Below are 24943 nucleotides of genomic sequence, written 5' to 3'. Positions count from 1 at the left end.
TCTATTATTTAGCATAGTTCTTAGCATGTTTCAAGTGCTCAAAAGTGTTTGCTGAATTACCCTAAAGGGCCCCTGGCGGTTATGTTTGGGATGCTCCTTTAGTCCACATACTATAGAAGTGCATTTAACTGTGTATGCTGCTTTGCTAGATGCATGAGGCATCCTGCTATAAATGGGAATTAGTGTCTGTGCTTGGTGTTTATAGATTAGTGGGAAAACTAGATACCTATCAATTAATTATGAGACAAGACAAAGTATGATAAATTCTGTAACTGCACTGGTATCACCAGAGGCCTAAGGGAACACCAAAGAGGTGGCAGTTATTTATGGTTCAGAGCATACTTGGTATTTTAGGGAAATAGGAAGAAGCCAGCATGGTAAGAGTAGAGTGACCAAGGAGAAAAGTGGAAGGACATGAGGTCAGAGAGGTAGCCACCCAGGCCCAGTATAATCCCTTGCATGGTTCAGTATGTCTCAGTAAATATTTTGTGAATGAGTGAATGAATGAATGAATGAAGCCAAGCAATAATTATTTATTTATGAATAAAGAATCAGGGCAGGGTGTTAGGGGTGCACCTATAGTATAGAAAGGTAGGATGCATATTCTGCAGTTCATGAAGAGAGCACAGGATTTCACTTGCACTTTTTCCTTCTGCCGTTTAGGAGAGATGACGATAATGGCCAGAGCAAGAGAGACTAATTCTGGCTTGTTCTTGAAGGAAATTCTATTTTCCACACAGTGAAAATCAGATATTAGAAACTTGTCAGAGAAGCAGGAAGTAAAGCAAAGCTTCTCAGCACTTGGTGGTTTTAAAAGGTACCTCTACTCCATGTTGGGTAAAGCTTGTCCTTTTTTCCATGTATATATATGGCCTACTATAAGTCATCAAGCTGGTCTCAGGGGTAATGGGAATGCAGGAGCAGCAGGTGGTGGCTAGTTTTCGGTAGGATTTAGGAAAGGACTGCTGATTTAATTGAATCTCTGATTATTCTAAGCTGCTCATAGAAATCCATCACTTCACTGCTGTCTCAGATGTAAGAGGGAGAAGCTTAAGTATGTTCTGTTGTTGTTAACAGCCTCTCTTGGGTAACTTTTCCAGGACTTCCAGCTGTATTCTTGATATTCAAAGTCCTCCAGACTTGGCCCCTCTCTGCTATCCTCCCCTAGTTGCCCATGGTCTTCTCCTGCATCAGGCAGCTGTCTCTTCGTGACCTATGTTCTCCATCTTCAGGGCCTTTGCTCTACTATTCCTTTGGCTTAGAGTATCTGCTCACATCTGCCAGGCAGAGTCCTTTCCATGCTTCAAGGCTCCTTTCATATTTTCTGTTCTCAAGGGACCCATGCATGCCATCTTCTTTCTTTTGCCCTATGCTGTCACAGTGGGAGGTTGTGTGAAGTCCCATCTGTCTGAAGACAGTGTTCTCATATCCTTCCAGGTGTTGTTACTCTCTCCCTCTTCCCTTGTACTTAAACCCTCATTAGGACGAGTAGCATCAGCATCACCAGGGAGCCTATTAGAAATGTGGAATTTCAGGTCCTGCTTTAGACTTACTGAACTAGAATCTGGTGATTCTTACATTCTGTGCACATGAAAGTTTGAGAAGCATTGGCCGGGCACGGTGGCTCATGCCTATAATCCTAGCCCTCTGGGAGGCCGAGGCGGGTGGATCGCTCAAGGTCAGGAGTTCGAGACCAGCCTGAGCGAGACCCCGTCTCTGCTAAAAATAGAAATAAAAATTATCTGGACAACTAAAAATACATATAGAAAAAATTGGCCGGGCATGGTGGCGCAAGCCTATAGTCCCAGCTACTCGGGAGGCTGAGGCAGTAGGATCGCTTAAGCCCAGGAGTTTGAGGTTGCTGTGAGCTAGGCTGATGCCACGGCACTCACTCTAGCCCGGGCAACAAAGCGAGACTCTGCCTCAAAAAAAAAAAAAAAAAAAAGTTTGAGAAGCATTGACTTTACACATTGCTTCTACTCTCTTTGCCATACTGAACAGAGTGTAAATGTGTTTGAGCGTTTTTTCTTCCCCTCTATATATTGAACCCTGGGAGCATGTGACCCGTCTAAAGCATAGTTCTTAGTATGTTTCAAGTGCTCAAATTGTTTGCTGAATTACCCTAGCAGCTCCCTGGCATTGTTTCAGGTGCTCTTTTAGTCAGCATACTATAGAAGTGCATTTAACTGTGTATGATGCTTTGCTAGATGCATGAGGCACCCTACTATGAATGGGAGTCAGCCTTTGTCTTTGGTGTTTATAGATTAGTAGAAGAGATAGATACCTATCAATTAATTATGAGACAAGACAGAGTATGGGAAATTCTGTAACTGCACAGGTATCATCAGAGGCCTAAGAGAACACCAAAGGGTGGCAGTTGCTTACAATTCAGAGCATTTGTGACTATTTCATGGAAAGGATGGTACTTAATTGCTACCTTGCAGGATGAATAGGACTTTGACAGACAGACACCAGTGGGAAAAGACATTCCAAGGGGGGAGTATGAGTGTGGAAAAAAATACAAACTCAACATATGTTTTTTCCTATTCTCTCACTAAACAAGTACAGTCAGCACGGAAGACTTCTTTGACCAAATGTATGGGGCTATTTCTCCACCAACAAGCAAGTAATTAATTCTGCAGCAGACACCAGCCGGGTATCCTCTAGTTCAATTCTAACACTAACTGGAGATAATGTCAGATCCCATAAGTTGAGGGCTCAGTTCCCAAAGCTACCCCATGCCCCAGATACCAGTCGTTAAGTCTGGGCTTCCAGAATTTCTGACCTGCTGGCTTCGAGATGGGGTTCCCATGACCCCTTTTCAGGTTTGATTCATTTGCTAGAGTAACTTATAAAACTCAGGGAAACACTTACATTTACTGATTCATTTTAAAGGATATTACAAGGATACAGATTAAGAGATGCATAGGGCAAGGTATGGGAGAAGGGGTGCAGAGATCCCATACCCTCCCTCGGTGTACCACCCTCCAGGATCCTCCATGTGTTCAGCTTTCTGGAAGCTCTGTGAACCCTGTCCTCTTGGGCCTTTTATGGTAGATTCATTGGATAGGCGTGGTTGAAGCATGTAATTGGAGAAAAAGGGTATGATGTAATACTGATAGACTAACTGGGGAAACCCAGCAAGGCCTGTCTGTTCAGATTCTTCTGGCTTCCGTACAGCATTCCTTCCTCCAGGTTATGGAGCAGGGCCCTCTCTGGAATGAGGGTTTTATGAACCACAATCGGATTATAGTCCTGCCTTGGACAGGTGAAAGGAGGGCAGGAGGTCAGAGAGAGAGATTCTGTTTCTTAAGGACTGAGAAGTAAAGCACCCCAACATTATAACAAAAGTCTGTAACAAGGGCTATGGGAGTTATGAAGCAGGAACTGTGAATGAGATATAGATAAATAGATAGAGAGATAGATCGATCACAGGGAAAGTCTGTTCAAAGGCCCAGGCATGAGAGTGCACATATAGTATGTTTCCCAAATAAGTAAGACATGGAGGACCAAGGTAGAAGGTGAGATTGAAGAGGCGGTTTGGATGCAAACTGTGAACTCCTTGAATTCTCATGGTGAGGAGTCTGGACTGGTAAGGAACATCTGCAAATCACTTGATGTTGGTACAATGAGATGTTCAGTGGTTCCTGAGGACTCTGCCTTCCCATCTCCCTCCCTTTCTTCATTCTTCCTTGCTAGATGTGGGTGGTAGAGGTGATGGGGAGAGTTTGGAAGAGGTGGGGACAGGCCTGAATGTTTTAGCTAGCTCTTTATATGGGACTGTAGCCCCAGGTCTTTTTTTAGTGTGAGCTGGTCAGCCACTTCCTCCCTCACCCCCTTCCTGAGTCACTACCCTAAAGCAGAGAGACCAAAGCTCCATCAATAGAGAGTTCAGACAGAGTGCTTTAAAATGTCATCAAAACCTCAGACTGAGCCCAGGATGTTTTATTTTATTTGCTATCAGTTTCTCAACCCCATGAATTTATGAGGGCTCATCATTTCTGCTTATGGTGGGATGGATGAGTGTCCCTCTGCCCATGTTCTGGGCTGGCAGTCAGGCCATCAGCCTTCAAAGTGAAGGGACTCCCTCCACCCTCCATTTCCTTACGTGCCATCTTGTTAGAAACCCACCTCGTGGGCTTGTTTATTCCTTTAGGACTGGGAATGCACTGTTAGCCTGGAAGTCAGTACCTCCACAAGTTGGCCCTAAGCCTTACCATCTTTTTCTTGAGCCTTTTACTTCAGCCAACTGAATTTTCAGGCAAGGTTAGAGAGTAACACTCACTACCTACACTTTTCCACCTTTGAGCTCCCACTTTGTCTAGCTCCACCAGTCACAAGCCTGAAGGTCAACAGTTAAAGAGAAGAGGTAAAATTCATCAAAAATTTTGTTACTTGTTTGTATCTCAGATGAAGTACTTTTAGATGAAATAGGCTTTAGGATTCATTAAGTACTTACTTGAGTGTGAGGCACTGTGTTAAGCGCTAGGACACGACCTCCCTTTCTGTGGGAAGAATATTCAGCCTGGATGGAGAGACATTCATTAGGGACAATATAATGTGTGCCGTAGTGGTGGCTTGTACCAGGTGCAACATGAAGGAGAAAGCTGACTGCCTGGAAGTCAGGCCCTTCAAAGGAGGGAACGTTTGAGCTGAGCCTTTAAGGATGAAGAGTAATTCACTGAGCTGAAAAATAAGGCGATAAGGATACAAACAGAGGGAACAGGACAGTTTGAGGGAATTGCCAGCAATTTAGAAAAGAGGCATGGTGGAGGATAAAACTGGATGGGGTAGCTTAGGGCTGGTTTAGGGTTTGGATCTGACTTGTAGGTAGTAGGGAGCCCCCCAAAATGGGGCTGACATGACCAGACTCTATTACATGTTGACTCATTCAGAAATTTCATTCATTCAACAAATACTGAATGTTAATTGCCAGACTGTTCCATGGTACATGAAACATACAAATATTGTTCTCATAGTGACACTCATATTTTGGTAAGGATAGGTAAGTTAATTATATCAGGTCACCACTGTTTGCTCTTGTCAAGGTTACCGATGACTTCCACAATACAGAGCTATTCCATAACCACAGAGATCTCCCATGTGCCACCCTGTTATAGTCACAGCCATCCCCCTGCCACCCACCATTCCTAATATCTGGCAACCACTAATTTGTTCTTTACTTCTTATTCTGAGACTATTATATAAGTAGAATCATAGTGTGTGTGACTTTTTGAGATTGGCTTTTTTGACTCAGCTCAGTGCTCTTGAGGTCCATCCAAATTATTGTGTGTGTTGATAGTTTTTTCCTTTTATATTTCTGAGTAGTATTCCATGGTATAGCTGTACCACACTTCGTTTAACCATTGACCCATTGAAGGACATTTTCTAGTCCTTCTCTCTCCTATCAGTTCTATTTCTCTAATTAAGCCCTAATTTTGCATCCTCACCAGCATTTGGTATTACCACTATTTTTTATTTTAGCCATTCTGTTAAATGTGTAGTGATATGTCATTGTGATTTTAATTTGTATTTCCCTAATGGGTAATGATATTGGACATCTTTTCATGTGTTTATTTACCATCTGTACCATCCCATCTGTATATCCTTTTTGATAAAATATCTCTTCATGTCTGTTGCCCATTTCCTCATTGGATTGCCTTTTTTTTTTTTTTTTTCTTTTTTAAAGGCCAGGATCTCACTCTTTTGCCCAGGCTGGAGTGGAGTACAGTGGCATGATCATAGATCACTGCAGCCTCAGATTCCTGGGCTCAAGCAATCCTCCCACCTCAGCCTCCCAAGTAGCTGGGACTATAGGCATACACCACTACGCCTGGCTGATTTTTATTTATTTATTTTTTTTAAAGAAATGAGGGTCTCACTATGTTGCCCAGGCTGGTCTCAAACTCCTAGCTTCAAGTGATCCTCCTGCCTCAGCCTTGCAAAGTGCTGGGATTACAGGCATGAGCCACTGCACCTGGTCTCCTCAATGATTTTCTTAATGGCCTCTGGGAATTTGTCTGCTGCCTCTTGGTCAGCAGAAGCTGCTTCTCCTATTATCTTGACTTTTTTTTTTTTTTTTTTTTTTTTGAGACAGAGTCTTGCTCTGTCAGCAGGGCTAGAATGCAGTGGCATCATTGTAGCTCACTGTAACCTCAAACTCCTGGGCTCAAGTAATTCTCCTGCATCAGCCTCCTGAGTAGCTGGGACTACAAGTACCTGCTGCCATGCCCAGCTAATTTTTCTATTTTTTGGAGAGACAGGGTCTTGCTCTTGCTCAGGCTGGTCTTAAACTCCTGAGCTCAAGCAATCTTCCTGCCTTGGCCTCCCAGAGTGCTAGGATAACAGGCATGAGCTACCATGCCCGGTCTATCTTGACATTTTTAAAGCAAAATCTCTTTCTAAACTTACCAAACCATCCTTTGCTGGAATTAAGTTCTGCAGCTTTAGATCCTTCACTTTTCTTTTGCTTTAAGTTGTCATATAATGACTTTACTTTTTATTGAATTATACTACAGTCTATAGGTATGCCTTTCTTATGGTAATCCTGTACCCACATTAAACCTGGATTTTCAATATGAAATAAAAAAAAAAGTATTTCTCAAAAAGTACAAGTTTTTCACACGTGCTGGCATAGCTATAGTGCCAGCTTCATGAATTTGTTTGTCTTATTTTACAGTGATCATTATGTTAGATTCATTTATCTTGAATGGCAGGCAACTGCCACTGTAGACCTCAATCTAGGGTACATATCAAGCAATTCAGCTTTTTCTTAAAATGTCATGATCTTTCTCTGCTTCTTGGAAGCACTTCCAGCATCACCAATGCCACTTCCTATGGGTCCCAGTAAACCTAGTGTTATGCAAGGTTTACGGTATTGCACTAAACACCATGAAAAATATGCAAGAACTACAAGAGATCACTTTTTATTGTGATATGCAATTTACTGGAGAGATGAACTGCTCATGTGGTGATGATTAGCATCACACAGCATTTTAAGTGAGTACTTGTAACACTTGAGCTCACTGCAATAGCAACTGGAGGTAGCTGTGAAATTATTATGGTAGTATAGTATGTACTACAGTCAATTTATGCAGTTATTATTTAATATTACATTTTACATTTGTTTGTATTTCTCTTGACTACAAATGATGCCGTGTATGGTCTGTGTGTGCATAAGTTTCGATCTTTTTTTTTCTTTTTGTAGAAACAGGGTCTCACTGTTGCCCAGACTGGTCTCAAACTTTTGGACTCAAGCGATCCTCCTGCCTTAGCCTCCCAAAGTGCTAGGATTACAGGTGTGAGCCACCATGCCAATCTGAATTTTAACTTCTTATAAATAGACTAACATCTATTAATACATATATTTTATACATTCACGACATATCTTTTCCTAATTTTTTCAATATTTCTAGGCTATACAGTTCATTTGTGAGTTTTTTTCAAATTGTTGCAAGTCTCCAAAACATTGTCTAATAAATGTATTGAAAAAAATATGTGGTTAAATAGACCCTCACAGTTCAAACCAATGTTGTTTAGGAGTCAACTGTACAATAAGTCTTGAAATGGATAGAGTGATTTCTCCCACTTTATTCTTTATTTTACTTTATTTTTAAAACATTTTAACCATTTTTAAGTGGACAATTCAGTGGCATTAAATACATTTACAATGTTGTGTAACCATTAAGGCTATTTACAAAATGTTTTCATCACCTGAAGTAGAAACTCTGTAACCATTAAGGAATAATTTACCATTTCCCCTTCCCCCAGCCTCGGTAACCTCTATTCTGCTTTCTATCCCTATGATTTTGCCTATTCTAGACCACTCATATAAGTAGAATCATACAATATTATCCTTTTGTGTCTGGCTTATTAGCTTATTTTCAAGATTCATTTATGTTGTAGTTTGTAATTTCTTTATTAAATAGACTTTGTTTTTTAGAACAGTTTAGTTTCACAGCAAAAGTGCATGAAAGTACAGAGATTTCTCATATATCCCCTGCCCCCACATATGCATAGCCTCCTCCACTATCAAAATCCTGCACCAGAGTGATATGTTTGTTACAATCAGTGAACCTGTTTTGACACATCACTGTCACCCAAAGTCCACAGTTTACATTAGGGTTCATTCTTGGTGTTGTACATTCTGTGTGTTTTGACAAATGTATAATAACATGTTGATGCCATTATAGTTTCATATGGAATATTTCAGTGCCCTAAAAAATCCTCTGTGCTCCACCTATTCTTTCCTTCCTCCCCCAAAACCTCTAGCAACCACTGATTTTTTTTATTATCTCCATAGTTTTTCCAGAATGTCATATAGTTGGAATCATACAGTATGTAGCCTTTTCAGATTGCCTTCTTTTGCCTACTAATATGCTTTTAAGATTCTTCCCTATTTTTTGTGGCTTGATAGCTCATTTATTTTTAGCATTGAATAATAATCCATTGTTTGATGCACCACTGTTTATTTATCCATTCACCTACCGAAGGATATCTCAGTTGCTTCCAGGTTTTGGCAATTATGAATAAAGCTGCTGTAGACATCTGTTAGCAGGTTTTTGTGTGAACATAAGTTTTCAACTTATTTGGGTAAATACCAAGAAGCATGGTTGCTAGATCATATGGTAAAAGTATGTTTAGTTTTGTTAAGAAGCTGCCCAACTGTATTCCAAAGTGGCTGCACCATCAGAGAGGCCATGACATAATGGTTCAGAGCATGGCTCTAAAACCAAGGTGGCTGTACCATTTTGCATTCATTCCCGCGAGCAGTGAATGAGAGTTCCTGTTGCTCCGCATCCTCGCCAGCATTTGATGTTCTTAATGTTTTGGATTTTGGCCATTCTTTTAGGTGTGTAGTGGTATCTCATTTTAATTTGCTGTTCAGTAATGACGTATTATGAGCATATATTGATATGCTTATTTGCCATCTATGTATCTTCTTTGGTGAGTTGTCCAGGTCTTTGGGCCGTTTTTAAATTGGGTTGTTTTCTTATTGTTGAATTTTAAAAGTTCTTTCTGTAATTTAGGTAACAGTCCTTTACCAGATGTGTCTTTTTTCCAAGTAACTTCAGCTTTATTATTTAAAAAGTTATAGTAATGTGTTTTAATTCTGACTTTTTATTCTGCTAATTCTTTGCCAATTTTTTTTTCTTTTTAAAATTTTAGTAGATTTAGGGGGTACAAGTTGAATTCAGTTACATGTATAAATTGTAGTGGTGAAGTCTGGGCTTTTAGTGTACCCATCCCCCAAACAGTGTACATTATATCCCATAGGTAATTTTTCATCCCTTACCCTCTCCCATCCCCCTTTGAGTCTCCTATCAGATATGTCTTTTGCAGATATTTTCTCCCAGTCTGTGGCCATTCCCTTCATTCATTATTCCTGAATAATATTCCACTGTGTGTATTTACCACATTTTGTTTATCCATTCATCTAATGATGAGCACTTGGGTTGTTTCCACCTTTTGGCTATTGTGAATAATGCTATTCTAAACATTGGTGTGCACATACAGTATCTGTTTGAGTCTGTGTTTTCAGTTCTACCTGGGTATCTACCTAGGAGTGGAATTGTTAAGTTGTATTTTAATTCTATATTTAACTTTTTGAGGAACCACCAAACTATTTTCTATAGTAGTGCCCCATTTTACATTCCCACCAGTGATGCACAAGGGTTGCCATAGCTCTGCAACTTTACTAATATTTATTTTCTGTTTTTTTGATAACAGTCATCCCCATGATATCTCATGTTACACTTTATTCTTCTTGTTCAAAATTTTTAGCTATTCTAGTTCCTTTGTCTTTCATATAAATTTTAGAATTATCTCAGACATCTCAGAATAATTTTGCTGGGATGTTAATAGGAATTATGTCAAACCTGTATATCAATTTAGGGAGAATTGAAATCTTTACTGTGATGAGTCTTCTAATCCTTGACCATAGTATGTCTCTCTATTTATATATTTAGATCTTTGATTTCTTTCATCAGCTTTTTGTAGTTTGAGCATACAAACCCTATACTTTGGTTTGTTAGACTTACATGTAGGTATTTAATTCTTTTTAGTGATTGTAAATGTAATTGTATTTTAAAATTTTGGTTTCCATATGTTTGCTAGCATATGGAACATATAATTGATTTTTGTATGTTTCTCGTATCTTGTATCCTTGCTGAATTCACTTATTCTAGGATTATTCGTTTTTTGTAGATTGCTTTGGATTTTCTGTATAAACCATATGTCTTTGGCAAACAGAGATAGTTTTATTTCGTATTTTCTTATCTTTATGCCTTTTATGTTATTTTGTTGCCTTACTAAGCTTTCTAGAACTTCCGGGACTATGTTAAATAGCAGTGGTGACAGTAGGCATCCTTGCCTTTGTCAGCATCTTAAAGGGGGGAAGCATTCAAACTTTTATAATAAATATGATGTTAGCTAGAAGTTTTTGTAGATGTTCTTTATGAAGTTGAGAAAGCTCCCCTCAATTCCTAGTGTTCTCAGAGATTTTTTTTTATCATGAATGATTGTTGAATTTTGTCAAATGCTTTTTCTGCATCAATTGAGAAGATTGTGTGACTTGTTTCTTTAACCTGTTAATATGGTAGATCACATTGATTTATTTTCAAATATTAAACCTGCCTTACTCTGGAATAAACTCTATTTTGTCATAGTTTATAATTATTTTTATATACTGCTGAATTCTATTTGCTAATATTTTGTTAAGGATTTTTATATCTATAATTCAGGGATATTGGTATGTAGTTTTCTTTTTTTGTACTGTCTTTGTCTAGTTTTGGTGTTATGGTAATACTGGCTTCATAAAATGAATTGGGAGTTATTCCTTCCTCTTCTGTTTTCTGGAAAAGATTGTTAAAATTGGTGTTAATTCTTTTTTAAACATTTGGTAGAAATCTCTGGTGAAACCATCTGAACCTATAGATTTCCTTTTTAGGAAATTTTTTTTAAGAGACAGTGTCTCGCTCTTTTGCCCAAGTTGGAGTACAGTGGTGTGATAATAGCTCACTGCAGCCTCCAACTCCTGGGCTCTTGCAGTCCTGCCTCAGCCTCCTGAGTAGCTAAGACTACAGACATGTGCCACCACATCTGGCTGATTTTTAAATTTTTTGTCAAGATGGGGTCTCGCTATGTTGACCAGGCTAGTCTTGAACTCCTAGTCTCAAGGGATCCTCCCGCCTCAGCCTCCTGAAGTGCTGGGATTAGAGGCATGAGCCACTACACCTGGCCTGGGTTTCTTTTTATTATGATTTATTGATTTATTGGAATTCTTTATATACTCTGGATATTAATTATTTGTTTGTTCTATGTTTGCAGTTCTCTTCCCTCACTTGTAACTTGCATTTTCATTTCATGGTGTCTTAATGGACAGAAATTCTTAATTTTACCAAAGTCAAATATTGAATTCTTTTCTCTTATGGTTAATGTATTTTGAAATTTTCTTTAAGAAGTCCTGATCTCAAGGTCAAAAAGACTCTACCATATTTTCTTCTAAAAATTTTAAAGTTTTGCCTTTAACACTTAAGGTTTTATTCCATCTGGAATCGATTTTTGGGTGTGATGTGAGGCAGATTTTAATTTGATTTTTTTTCCATGTAGATAATGGATAACCAGTTGTCTCAGCACCATTTATTAAATGGATTCTTTTCCATATTATCTGCAATGCCATTTCTGCCATTTATCAAGTTTACATATATATAAGACTTTTTTTTTTTTTTTTTTTGAGACAGAGTCTCACTCTGTTGCCCAGGCTAGAGTGCCATGGTGTCAGCCCAGCTCAAAGCAACCTCAAACTCCTAGACTCAAGCAATCCTCCTACCTCAGCCTCCCAAGTAGCTGGGACTACAGACATGCGCCACCATGCCCAGCTAATTTTTTCTACATATTTTTAGCTGTCCAGATCATTTCTTTCTATTTTATAGTAGAGACAGGGTCTTGCTCTTGTTCAGGCTGGTCTCGAACTCCTGACCTTGAGTGATTCTCCCACCTCGGCCTCTCAGAGTGCTAGGATTACAGGCATGACCCACCACACCCGGCCTATGAGACATATTTCTGAGTATTCTGTACAATTGGTCAGTTTCTTTTAGTACTACAATTTCCTAATTTCTTTTGTTTTGTAATAAGTCTTGACATCTGATAGGGCAAGTCCACCTACCATTTTATTTTATTTTATTTTATTTTATTTTATTTTATTTTATTTTATTTTATTTGTTTATTTTTTTGAAACAGAGTCTTGCTTTGTTGCCTGGGCTAGAGTGCAGTGGTGTCATAGCTCACTGCAACCTCAAACTCCGGGGCTCAAGCCTCCCAAGTAGGTGGATCTACAGGCACAAGCCACCGCACCCAGCTTATTTTTCTATTTTTTTGTAGAGACAGGGTCTCACTCTTGCTCTAGCTGGTCTTAAGCTCCTGGCCTCCCAGAGTGCTAGGATTACAGGCATGAGCCACCATGCCCTGCCTCTTTTATTTTATTTTAGAGATTAATTCAACCCTTACTGCTTCTCCATTTTTACACACTGGCTTCATAGCTTTTATGATTCAGATTTATGCTTGAATAGAATTATGGATTACTTCTTGTTATGCACTTTCAGCATCTCTTGTGATTGCCTAAAAGCTTAGTCTTAACCCCACTGATCCTAAGGGTAATCTGTCTGTACAGACAGGACACTTAACTGTTTGCTTATTGCTTATTTATATTTATTGTGAGCTCCTAAAGGTAGGAGCAATAGTATCAAAATGTTTTTCATCAAAGAGAAATCTATTCTAGGTGTGTCTTTTGCTTTCTTTGGGAACACCTTTCTCAGATTACTCCCAATTCACATTTTACCCTGCTGCTTTTCGTGGTTGAGTAAGCAGCTGGTTGAATGTTGAGCTCCACCTGCCTGTGATAGAGAACAGAATTTGTGGTGTCATTCTCCACTATCCTGTTGCTCCAAAGATACCACCAAGGCAGGGCCAGGAAAAGGTTTTCCCATCTTTCCAAGGAAGAAAATGGGAAAAGTGTGTGTGTGTTAAAACAAGTCAACACTAAAATAGAAGATGAGGCACTCAGGATTTTTGCTTCCTTTGGTTTAGTCACAGCCGTAGACTGTACTAACCAGGCGGGACCTTTGGAGCACCTGTGCTGCAGGGGTTCCCAGGCCACAGATTCCAGAATTAGTGCCCTCAGAGCCACATGTGCACCAATATATAGGCTGAATAAATGGTATCTTTTACATGTATGCATAGTCACTTTTCAAAACTATGTAGATGCCATCATGATCAAAAGCTTTTCTAATTTGTTTTGAGCTACTGTTATTAGCAAATACTCTCTGTTGGGAATCCTAATTCAGTTAAAGTCTCTTATTTTACAGAAGAAGAAACTGAGGCTCAGGGGTGAAGGGAAGAGATTTGCCTGGGTCATACAGAAAGGTAATAACTGGCTTGGAAACTGGAGCAGTTAAGTACAGCTTGTCTGTACCATATGGCTTGTGCTCTGTGTCTCCCCGGGGATGGGCACAGGGTGAAGAGACTGGCAAATATTTTGACCTTCAGTGCTGTGCTATATTTTCTAATATTGTCTTATAGAGTGGTTGACTGGATTACATTTACCAGTATTCATATAGTGCTTCTCTTGAGAATCTAAAAATTTCTTACTATGTTCCTTGGCCCATAGTAATAATCTGTATTCCAATCTAGAAACCTGAGGCATGATAAAATTGAGGAACTTACTTATATCCATAGTAGAACTACATATAAAACTCAGAGCTTTAATCTCTGGACCAAGTTTCTATTCATCAGACTGATCTTGTGATGAGGATTTCAGTTATTTATGTCTTAGTCTCTTACAGCTGGCCCTCTCAGCTAGATGCAACAAAAACTTTGTTAAATGTCTGCTAAGTTCCTGACACTGCTAGATACTTTCACATGTATACATCATTTAATTCAATGAGGCCAAAGTTGTGATTCTGAGGCTCCTCTCAGGAAAAGCTAAATGTCTTCAATCTGTTCCAAAGCCCAATTATCCAGCCATTTATTCATCAATTCACTACTATGAAGCGCCTCTGTTAGGTTTGCAAATGTACCCTTCAGTCAAATCCCATTGGTGGCCAGGTTCCAACAAATCAGCATAAATCTATGTCTCCAAACAAGATCCAGGATTGGCAGCAAAATTAGCTCAGTCTGCACAGAACAATGCTTTTTTCCCACTGACACTTCAGGAATTTGGAGTGATCTTGGTGATTTGGTCAAATGACATGCATATCAATCATTCTACACCTTTATATTTGATCTTCTCAAAAACTGTTGAGAGGATCAGATGAATAGAAATGATCTCATTTTATAAGTTGGGAAGCCAAACTTGGAGGAGGGCTGTCTGTGGTAACACAGGGGGTGAGGGCCCTCTCACTGTGGTGTTTATGCCACGTTGCCTGTCTGGTAGACCAGTATTGCTCCTACAGACACCTCCTTGCTTCTCTTCTCATTTCCTTTCTTCCTTTCTCTACGTCTCTTCTCTGTTTCCTTTGCTCATGCATCCTTTACTAGGTGATCTTTAGATGTTTTTCAAGGCTGTCTTGTGCCTTCTCTCTTCACACTGTGAGTTCTTTCCCTAAGTGATCTCTTCCCTGTCTTCACTGATAATTCCCAAAAGCGTCAGCTGAGCCCAGACTCATCTCTGTGTTCCAGACTTATCCATCCACATCCCACCTAGTATCTCTGTTTGGATGTCTCGCAGTCACTCAATGTCAGCTTGTCCAAACCTTTCCTCATTATTCTGCCCCTGACCTAGTCTTTCTCTGTTGCTCCTGATCTAAGCAAATGGCACCTCCACATACTGAGTTGCACCAGTGACCTGGCAGTCATTTTGACACTTCTTTTCCCTCACTTTCACATCCAGTCAGTCATCAAGTCATAGCAGTTCTAAGGTCAACATCTTTCTTGAGTCTGACCTCTTTTCTCCTTCCCCACCTCTTCTCTTCTCTCCTCTGGACCAGGCTGGACTTCTCACTGATACTCCTGCCCTTCCAGTTCATGTTCTGCCTCCACAGAGTGGCCCAGCCAACTTGGAATTCCTTCCTTAGTACTACTCCTGGTTTCCTGACACTCTTAAAGTAAGAATAGAATTCTTGAGTGTCCTATGTACTACTTCAGCCTCATATCACTTTCCTTTTCATATCTGTACTTGAATCATGGAGGCCACTTTGATCTTTAACAGTTACCAAAGAAATAGCATGTTCATGTTTTTAGAAGCCAAGTATAGTGGAGTTACAACTTGTGTATATTTAAGTTACTCATTGACTTTTCGAAGCTAATCTCACTTCCTTTTGTGTAACTCCATCACCTCTTTTAGTTTTCCAAACAAAGCTGTTGATAGGTATTAAAGTTTCAGGGGCCTAATAGTAAAAAACAATATGAAGGAATTCTATAGGCTAGCTTCAGTCTCAGTCTTCAGATCATATTATGCAGAGCTCTGCTCAGAAAGACATTCTGTATCTACTCTTTGTAGAAACCAAGTGGCATGAGTGCTGAGTCTTTGCTACAGTTTTAGTAGAAGTTTTCAGTTTGCATTTATTTATTTTTTCTTAGAAGCAAATTTGGGGGTATTGTACCGTACCTACAACATCCTATGATTGCCCCTAATTTGCTTTGTAGACACTATTCATTGCAAATCATCCCACAGTGATTAAGTGACTGGTCCTGATACATGCTCTGGTTAAGGGCCAGTGTGGGCACAGGCACTAGGTGTGTGTTGTGTACACAGGGAGATCTATTATAATATCCTGATCCAGCCTCAGCAGCTTCCATGTGTATTCATGAGTTTAGCTCTTTCATTCATAGTTTTTCATGTACACCATAGATTCAATTCTTTCTTTTTATTCTATCTTAGACTTTGAACCAGACTGTAATACTTTAAATTTTGTGTCTGATTCCATTTCATTGATAATACTTGTTTTTTTGTTTTGTTTTGTTTTTTTGGTTTTTTTTTGAGACAGAGTCTAACTCTGTTGCCTGGGCTAGAGTGCCGTGGCATCAGCCTAGCTCACAGCAACCTCAAACTCCTGGGCTGAAGCAATCCTCCTGTCTCAGCCTCCCAAGTAGCTGGGACTACAGGCATGTGCCACCATGCCCGGCTGATTTTTTCTATGTGTTTTTAGTTGTCTGGCTAAGTTCTTTTTATTTTTAGTAGAGACGGGGTCTTGCCCTTGCTCAGGTTGGTCTCGAACTCCTGAGCTCAAATGATCCACCTACCTCAGCCTCCCAGAGTGCTAGGATTATAGGCGTGAGCCACCTCGCCCAGCCTCATTGATAATACTTTATAAGAGGTGTTGTTTTAGAGGTGGATGTGTAGCAAAGTATGCCTAAAGATGGCATATATGTCAAATAGCCTTAAGTTTTCTGACCAACCTGTTCTATGTTTCTTACAGATAATTTTTTTCTAAATTGTATTGCACCAGTTCACATGTCTTTGCCACCTTAGGGGGTGGAAAAGAGGGGAAATTTTAGATAGCAGTGTGTAATGGCAGATTAATGGAGAAACTGGCCTTTGCATGGGCCTCCATATCAGCCATAATGTATATTATAATATTTATATTTATTGGTAAGAAAAGAATATTCTGAGTTCCCATTTGTTTTGTCCTTTTATTTATTTGCTTGTTTATTGAGACAGGGTCTTGCTCTGTCTCCCAGGCTGGAGTACGCAGTGACATGATCATAGCTCACTGTAGCCTTGAACTCCTGGGCTCAACTGATCTTCCTGCCTTAGTCTCCTGAGTAGCTGGGACGACAGGCACATGCCACCACATATAACTAATTTTTCTATTTTTTTATAGAGACAGGGTCTCACTATGTTGCCCAGGCTGGTCTTGAACTTCTGGCCTCAAGTAGTCCTCTCGCTTTGGCCTCCGAAAGTGCTGGGATTACAGGCATGATTTACTGAGCCCAGCCTCCAAAGCGTTTCACAGAAGTATAGTATTACAGGATTGTAGAATTAGAAGGTCACTTAAGTAGTCATTTAATAGTTTTAGAATTGGTCCAGGACTCCCTTATACATTCTTAGGTGGTGAGTTCTTACTTTTTATGATAAACTAAAATCTGTCTCCTTGTAATTTTCTAGGTCCACCCTCATCTATGTGATGGCCTTTCTAGGATTTGAGGACAGCCATCATGTTCCTCCTAAATTATCTCTTCCAGACTATCTTTTAGCGATTCCTCGTAAGATATAGCTTCTAGATCCTTTCTTGGTCTCCCTCTTCTAGACAAGGTCAAATTTGTTGTTCCCCTTAACTGAACAGAGAACTTGGATGTAATCTGGCTAGCATATCCCAAGATAGGTCCATCTTATCTTTAGCTGAGTTTTTTTTTTAGAAACCAGCTCACTCTCTTGATGCACATACAGTTTGTTCTTTTGTCCTCTGTTTATGAAAAATAAATGCAGAGCAGTTAAACACAGCAAATTGAATATACGTTTGACTTTCATTCCCTCCTGTAACCCATTAAAATGATAGTAAGAGGGGGAAAAGATATCAGCAAATGAGAAATCAATGGAATATTAAAGCCAGAGAGCATATGTGACAGACTTAGTGGGCCAAAGGAACTGAAAGTACCTTCCAGGGGGAGAAACTAAGAAGGAAGAGGATTTGTATTGCAGAGCCCTGGAATAGCTCCAGAATTAGAGACACCAGCTACCAAAAACAGAACGATTAGTTGAAGGTCTATGTGAAAAGCAATTAGATGCCTATGCCACCTCCCCAACTCTCTCAGAAGAGAGGAAGTTTAGTCTTAGGAATTGAATCAGAGACTCCGAATTCAGGTATACCAAGCATAGAAGAAGGGGTGGGATATGGAGCAAAATGGCAAATGAGGGCTTTAAGTTAAAGTTCGAAGCAGTAATGGTGGGACCATCCCCCTCTCTCACCCAGTTTCCAGAATATCTGCAGGCAGATACTCCCATGCAAAAGACTGGAAGATCCTGCTCTGATAAAATTAGCCCTAGAGAAAAAGTCCTAAAGAAACTCATTACTTCTAGAGATCCTCAATAAAATGGCAGATTCTTGCCTGATCACCCTAATGTGAAGTCCACAAATTGGCAAGGACCCACATACACAGAGCTTTCAAACAGCTTTAAAAATATGAACAGATAGCCAAGTATCACCAGACTTTTTTTTTTTTTTTTTTTTTTTTTTTTTTTTGAGACAGAGTGTCACTTTGTTGCCCGGGCTAGAGTGAGTGCCGTGGCATCAGCCTAGCTCACAGCAACCTCAAACTCCTGGGCTTCAGCAATCCTACTGCCTCAGCCTCCCGAGTAGCTGGGACTACAGGCATGTGCCACCATGCCCGGCTAATTTTTTCTATATATATTTTTAGTTGTCCAGATAATTTATTTCTATTTTTAGTAGAGACGGGGTCTCGCTCAGGCTGGTCTCAAACTCCTGACCTCAAGTGATCCACCCGCCTCGGCCTCCCAGAGTGCTAGGATTACAGGTGTGAGCCACCACGCCCGGCCCAGCCAAGTATCACCAGACATTTAAAGAAAACTTCTGACATAAAAGACATAGATCAAAACAAATGAAAGAGAAAATAACTCTGAGAAAAAAGCAAGCAAAAAAAAAAAAAGAAAAAAATTTGACTATATGTGATATCTCAAGAGAGATTATAGAAAATATTGCATTCATGAAACATAAACAAGATTTTTTTTTTTCTTTTAGTGGAACCTTCAGAAAACAGGAAAGACCTCTTGCAAATTAAAAATATGATAGCCAACATAAAAAACTACACCACAGAAAGATTGAAAGATAAAGTTGAAGTTTCCTAGATGATAGACCAAATGAAAGAGATGGAAAATTCAGGATAACAATAAGAAAATTAGAGGATTATCTCAAGTCCAACACCTAACTAATAGAAATTTAGGAAGGGAAAAAAGAAACAATAGAGGAGACGAAGTTATCAAAAAAATGGTATGAAAAGATTTTTCCAGAACTGAAATAATGTCTGTAGATTGTTACTGTTTGTGTTGTTGCTTTTGTTTGTTTGTTTGCTTTTGAGACAGTCTCGCTCTGTCACCCAGGCTAGAGAGCAGTGACGTTATCATAGCTCACTAAAACCTCAAATTCCTGGGCTTAAGTGATCCTCCTGCCTCAGCCTCCCAAGTAGCTGAGACTATAGGCATGTGCCACCACAGCTGGCTAATTTTTCTATTTTTTGTAGAGATGGGGGTCTCACTCTTGCTTAGGCTGGTTTCAAACTCCTGGCCTCGAGCAGTCCACCTACCTTCGCCTCCCAAAGTGCTAGGATTACAGGTGTGAGCCACCAGGCCCAGCCAATGTCTATAGATTGATACAGCACAATGAGTGAAAGAAAACCAACACCAAAGTACAGCACTGTGAAATTTCGTAACTATAAGAATAAAGAGAAAGTCCTAAAAGCTTCTAGAGAAAACAGTCGCATATTTAGGGTCAGTATTTAAAATGGCATGAGATTTCTCAAAAACAACAAACTAGAAGACAATGGAGCAATATTTTCAAAATTCTGACAAAAAAATATTCACAACTTAGAATTTTTTAACCAGCTAAATTATCACCCAAGTTTGAGAGTAGTAAAAGCATTTTCAGACATATCGTGCATACACCCTTTCTTAGGAAACTTTCCTAGAAGATACTTTCCACCAGAACAGGTGAGTAATGAAGAGGACTAAATGGGATCCAGGAAACAGGGTTCCAAGGTAGGTGAGGGTAAAGAAATTCCCAGAAAGATAGAGTTCCAGTAGCCAGTAGAGCTGTCTCAAGAAACAGACAACTAAAAAAAGAAAAAAAAAAAAGATGAAGAAGAAGGAACAGACAACTGATGGAGAACCTGATTTGAACTTACTAAAAAGGAATTTTACACTCCAAGGAGAATAAAAATTATACAGAAAAGGAAATATAATCATAGTATTCAGCATAGCTTGACTACAAATAATATATTTACATAGAACTAATAAAGCAACTCTTAATATCAATTTAACCAAAATTTGACTTAATTATATTGGAGGACTGGGGAGCATATGTGGGGTGGTATTAATATATGAAGAAGGTATCAGGACAAATTCCTAATCTTTTATAATAGGAATTAAATTAGTGCCTTAATAGTTCTGTTTTACACATAACAAATTACCCCCAAATTTAGTGTCTTAAACCAACAAGTATTTATTATCTCACAGTTTCTGTGGGTCAGGTGTTCAGAAGAAGCTTCCAGGTTTCTCCATGAGGTTGTAGTCATCTGAAGGCTCGAGTAAGGCTAGAAGATCCTCTTCCAAGCTCACTCAGGTAGCTTTAGAAGGAGGCTTCAGTTCCTTTTTATATGAGCCTATCCTTAAGATATGTTATTTCACTTCCCCTAGAACAAGTGAGCCAGTAGAGAGAATAAGAGGAATTTCAGTGCCTTTTGTGGCCCAGCCTTGAAGGTGACATACCATCATCACCTCTGCTATATTCTGTTGGTCATGTAGACCAACCCAGATACATTGTGGGAGTAGACAGCACAAGAATGTGAATACCAGGGGGCAAGGGTCTTTGGGGCCTATTTGGAGGCTGGCTACACATGTAATAACTAAAAGTGAAAAATCAAGAAATAATATATAGGAATATTATTTTAAAAAGTGAAGACAAGTCCCAGAAGAAAGAGGTTGCCCTTGGGAGCAGGAATCAGAGTGGTATCAGGGAAACAGAGACTGCTGGTTTTCATTATAAACCTTGTAGGACAACTTTAAGAAAGATGTGCATGTATTGCTGTGATTTTTTTTTAGAAAATTAATGAAAAACCCCCAAAGCAAGTATCTGTTTAATGTCCCCAACATTGGTAGTAGAGAAACACCTGGATTTTATGAGGAACAAATAGAATTTGAATATGATAAGGATCCTTTTACATTTGGAAGATTGTGTGTGTGATCTTTCAAGATAATAATATCTTGACTGTTTAATATCTGGACTGTTTCCAGACAATAAACCCAAAGTTTAGGCAAAGAGGACAGACATAGTGGCTGAACCTGAGCTACAATCCTTGTTTAAGCGTGACACAAAGAGATGAGCATTGGGTGTGAGATGCTCTGGCATTTCACTAATATGGAACCTGAGGAAAGGAAAAAAGAAAAAAAGGAACAGTTTTATTCCTCCTGGAGTGTGGAAAATTCTTAAGTGGAAATGTTTGTGTAGCTTGGAGGTGTAAATGACAAGGCTTATTGAAGGAAATAACCTTTTGGCAGATAATTGGAAAACACTTTATAGAATTCCTCAGGCTTAAGGGTGTGTCAGTGATGGTTTGATACAGATTAGAGAAAGAGTTGGCCTCTGTCCCTGCAGGCCACATAGAGCACTGGCCAGTCCTCAGCACCAGTCCTTCCTACTGGCTGCTGCCAGGGTCATTTCTCCCAGATGAACTCTGGGTTCCTTGCTGTCTACCACAGCCTGCTTGGTGCCCAAGGACGTCCCTCTACCCCAACATTTGAGCTCATGTGCTTCTCTGTCCTTGGTCCCCACACACGCCCCCTATTCAAGTGTGGTCTCATTTCTCTTCAAGTCTTCCTGTCACTATGTATTTACTCTTTTTGAGGAACATGCTATTAGGAGCTCCAGCATTCTTGGACAGTTTGTTTTGTCTATTCCATCTGCTTTCTAATAAAACTGGGGTTGAGATGAAGTGTTAAAGGAATCAGATATTTGAGTTGGTGGAGGAGTTGAGAAGGGGGGTGCATTGGGGACTGCCATATAAGTAAAAACTACTACTTGAAGCATATTCAGGCTTACATTTTTAACTATTTTAATACCTCATTAAAATGTATTGTTTACATTCTTCTACTATAACTGAATATATTGAATTTAAAATCCTTGAGGGTCTGTCCTGCTCTGGGATGCCTTCAGTGCCATTGCACTGGGCAGTGAGGTAAGCTGTGGAAGGGACAGGTTGTGTTTTTCTATTTGTGTTCCTCAGTATCTGTCTTTGTATTTTACTTTACCTATAGATTGGGGACCACAAATTCAGTGCTCACCGGATCGTCTTAGCGGCCTCGATCCCGTACTTCCATGCTATGTTTACAAACGACATGATGGAGTGCAAGCAAGATGAGATTGTAATGCAAGGAATGGACCCAAGGTACTACATCCCACCATTAGGTTTCACAGGCTGCTTTCCAGGTGCAGTTTTAGCCTGTGCTTGGTACCATTCAGGGCCTGCAGTAGGACCCGATATCTAATAGCACAGCCCCACCACACATAATAGGTGATTAGTAAACAGATTAGAACCTCAGCCAGTGGCCTGAGATAGGGTTAAAATGAAGAGAGTTTTGATGCTATTTTAATCTACTATTAGAGTAACATATTTAGTAGGACCTAGGTGTCAAGATATTTTTTTAAACGGGCTGGTACAGGGTGGTGGTATGTTACTCTCTGCACTTTTCTGGTCTAGTCATTGTAGCTGGCAAAATAGTTCTTCAAATAAGTGCCTTCATTTACTTCCCTTCTCATCAGTCTAGAACAGTGTTGTCCATTGGAACTTGTTGCAGCAATAGAGATATTCTTTCTATTTGTACTGTCCAAATTATAGCCACTGGCCACAGATGGCTATTGAACACTTGAAATGTGACTAGTAGGACTGAAGAACTGGATTTTAAATTTTATTTAATTTTAATCAATTTATATTTAATTTTAAATAGCCATATGTGGCTAATGAGTATAGTATTAGACAACACAGGTTTAGAAAGTGCCAGATATTATGGTTATTCAATGGATCAGAAAACCAAAGCCCAAGGAGACCAAGCCCAAGCCAACAGTCAATTGTTGCCTAACCTCTTAACCTCATAGTGGTAAAAACTAGTGGAAAAGGAGCTAGGAGACTGTATGGTACCCTTTGGATGATTGAAGGTGATCTGCTCCAGTACATAGAGAGGGTTTACATAACAAATGCAAGGTAGAAATCTCTGAGGTCAGCTACTTGTAAGGAAAGACACAAAAGGGGGTCTCCAAGGGTGGTTGTGTACTCCTTCTCTCTGAGGTCTGTGTCTGAAAGAGCCATGCTGATCCCATGTATAGTCCTGGTGCTTCACTTAACAAATGTTGACTGAACATCTATGATGTGCACAGCTCTGGGCACTGAGGTATAGCAGTAAGAAAACAGCACCCCTTCTCACTGTGCCAACTTTCTACTAATGGGGATCTGGTAATAACCAAATACATGCATGGAATGGCTGGGAGTGAAAGTGACATGAGAAGGTAAACCAGAATAAAGGCTAGACAGTGATGGTGGGGGTTTGTGCTATTTCAGGGTGAACAGGGAAGGCGTCTGTGGTGGGGTGGTATTTGAGCCAAGGCCTTAATTGAAGTGAGGGAGTGAGCCATCTGGGGGAAGAGTCCTCTAAGCAGAGGAAGCAGTTAGTGTAAAGGCCTGGAGGTGAGAATGTATTCAGGATGTTAGAATAGAATGAGGAAGGGAAAGAGTGGAAGGTGATGAGGTCAGACAGATGGAGAGAGGCCAGACCACACACAGCCATATAGATGGAATTTGGATTTCATTCTCAGTGTGAATTGGAAGCCAGAAAAAATGTTGGACATCTCATTCTAGAAATTGACCCCAAAGAAATAGTAATTCAAAAACATTGTAATGGTAATAGGTATTATGCCTACCAATAAAGGAAATAGATTATACCATTTTTACATGTTGAAATATTATATAGCAGCCACTAAAAACAATAAACGTGACATTGTAGCAACATGGAGAAGAACTTGATAAGTATTTTATGATCATATCCATATAATTTCATGCATGTAGGTAAATAGGGACTGAAAACAAACTTAGAAAAATGACCATGGTTGATTTGGACAATGAAGACAACTTAGTAGAATGAGTTTTTGGCTGTGGTGAAGTAGTTATTCAGTTTAGATAGATTCTCAAGGGCATAGGCTGAATGGATTTTAGGGCTGGGGCCCGTATGTTCTCCAGGTAGTAAAGTCAGTTCAGGTGGGGCCTGGTCTCTTAAGAGTATCTCATGGCTTTCCCTCTTTCTTTTAGTGCCCTGGAGGCTCTGATCAACTTTGCCTACAATGGCAACCTTGCCATTGACCAGCAAAATGTGCAGTCACTGCTGATGGGGGCGAGCTTCCTGCAGCTGCAGAGCATCAAAGACGCCTGCTGCACATTCCTCCGAGAACGGTGAGGTGATGTGGTGGGCCTGGCCCATGTAGCGGAGCATGACTATTTCATTTCCGTAATTCCTTGCCAGTTTTCTGAGTCCTTGGGGGGCATATAGAGTTTTATGAAGGGAGTGAGCTGGAGAATCCTGGCAGATTACTGTACAGAAATGACATTTCTTAAAATCAGCGTCAAGCAGTGACCATTTCTTTGGGATGAACCCTTTTAGAACATGATGTACATAGTCCAGCCTGCTTTCTCCCTTGGCTTGACATGTACTTCTTCTGATCCTCTCTCTCCAGTCTGACCAGCCACTAACTAAGCTGATTTCTTTTGAGGCTAATTTATTCAGTGTTTCCTCACTGTTCCATAGCCACTTCCATCATTGCTTAAATACTTCCCTTCCTTGAATTTCTTAACCTTCCTTTTTTATCCTTCAGCTCTTTAAAAGCCCACCCAAATTTCACCTCCTAGAATTCTTTATCCCTCCCCGCTAATCCCCTGGGAGCAATCATTGTCTGCTCTTTAGAGTAAGGACCATGGATTATACCCCCACCTATTTTCAGTGTTTGGCAATGGGCCTCATGACCTTTTAACTGAGCAGATAAGAAGGCTTTTCCTCCCCCATCAAGAGACAGAGCTCTTAGTCATAAGGTAAAGGCCTTTAACCACCAGAGATTTGTGGGTAAGTGTTATTGCTGGGCCACACACAGGCAGGGAGCAACTGAAACAGCACCCCTATGTCTGTGATGCTCTCCCACACCCAACCTCCACCTGAGCCTGCTCTGATCACCAGGTT

The 24943-nt window shown here is 39.9% G+C and overlaps 1 protein-coding gene across 3 annotated transcripts in view; it reads left to right on the top strand.

Annotated features, from left to right (window-relative positions):
- KLHL18 (kelch like family member 18) overlaps positions 1-24943 on the top strand; it is a 53019-nt gene that overhangs the window by 9519 nt on the left and 18557 nt on the right. For 2 of the 3 annotated variants that reach the window (XM_045530390.1, XM_045530389.1), the window contains exons 2-3: positions 21983-22113; positions 24025-24165. In XM_045530390.1, coding sequence (XP_045386346.1) covers positions 21983-22113; positions 24025-24165 — 272 coding nt within the window. Of the gene's footprint in view, positions 1-13364; positions 13423-21982; positions 22114-24024; positions 24166-24943 lie in introns of all 3 variants that reach the window. The other variant, XM_045530391.1, reaches the window with a different exon arrangement.

This window comes from Lemur catta, chromosome 18 (genome assembly GCF_020740605.2).
Source record: "Lemur catta isolate mLemCat1 chromosome 18, mLemCat1.pri, whole genome shotgun sequence".
Lineage (NCBI taxonomy): Eukaryota > Metazoa > Chordata > Mammalia > Primates > Lemuridae > Lemur > Lemur catta.
Note: the sequence above shows the minus strand (reverse complement) of the source record. Positions and strands in the feature narration are given on the sequence as shown.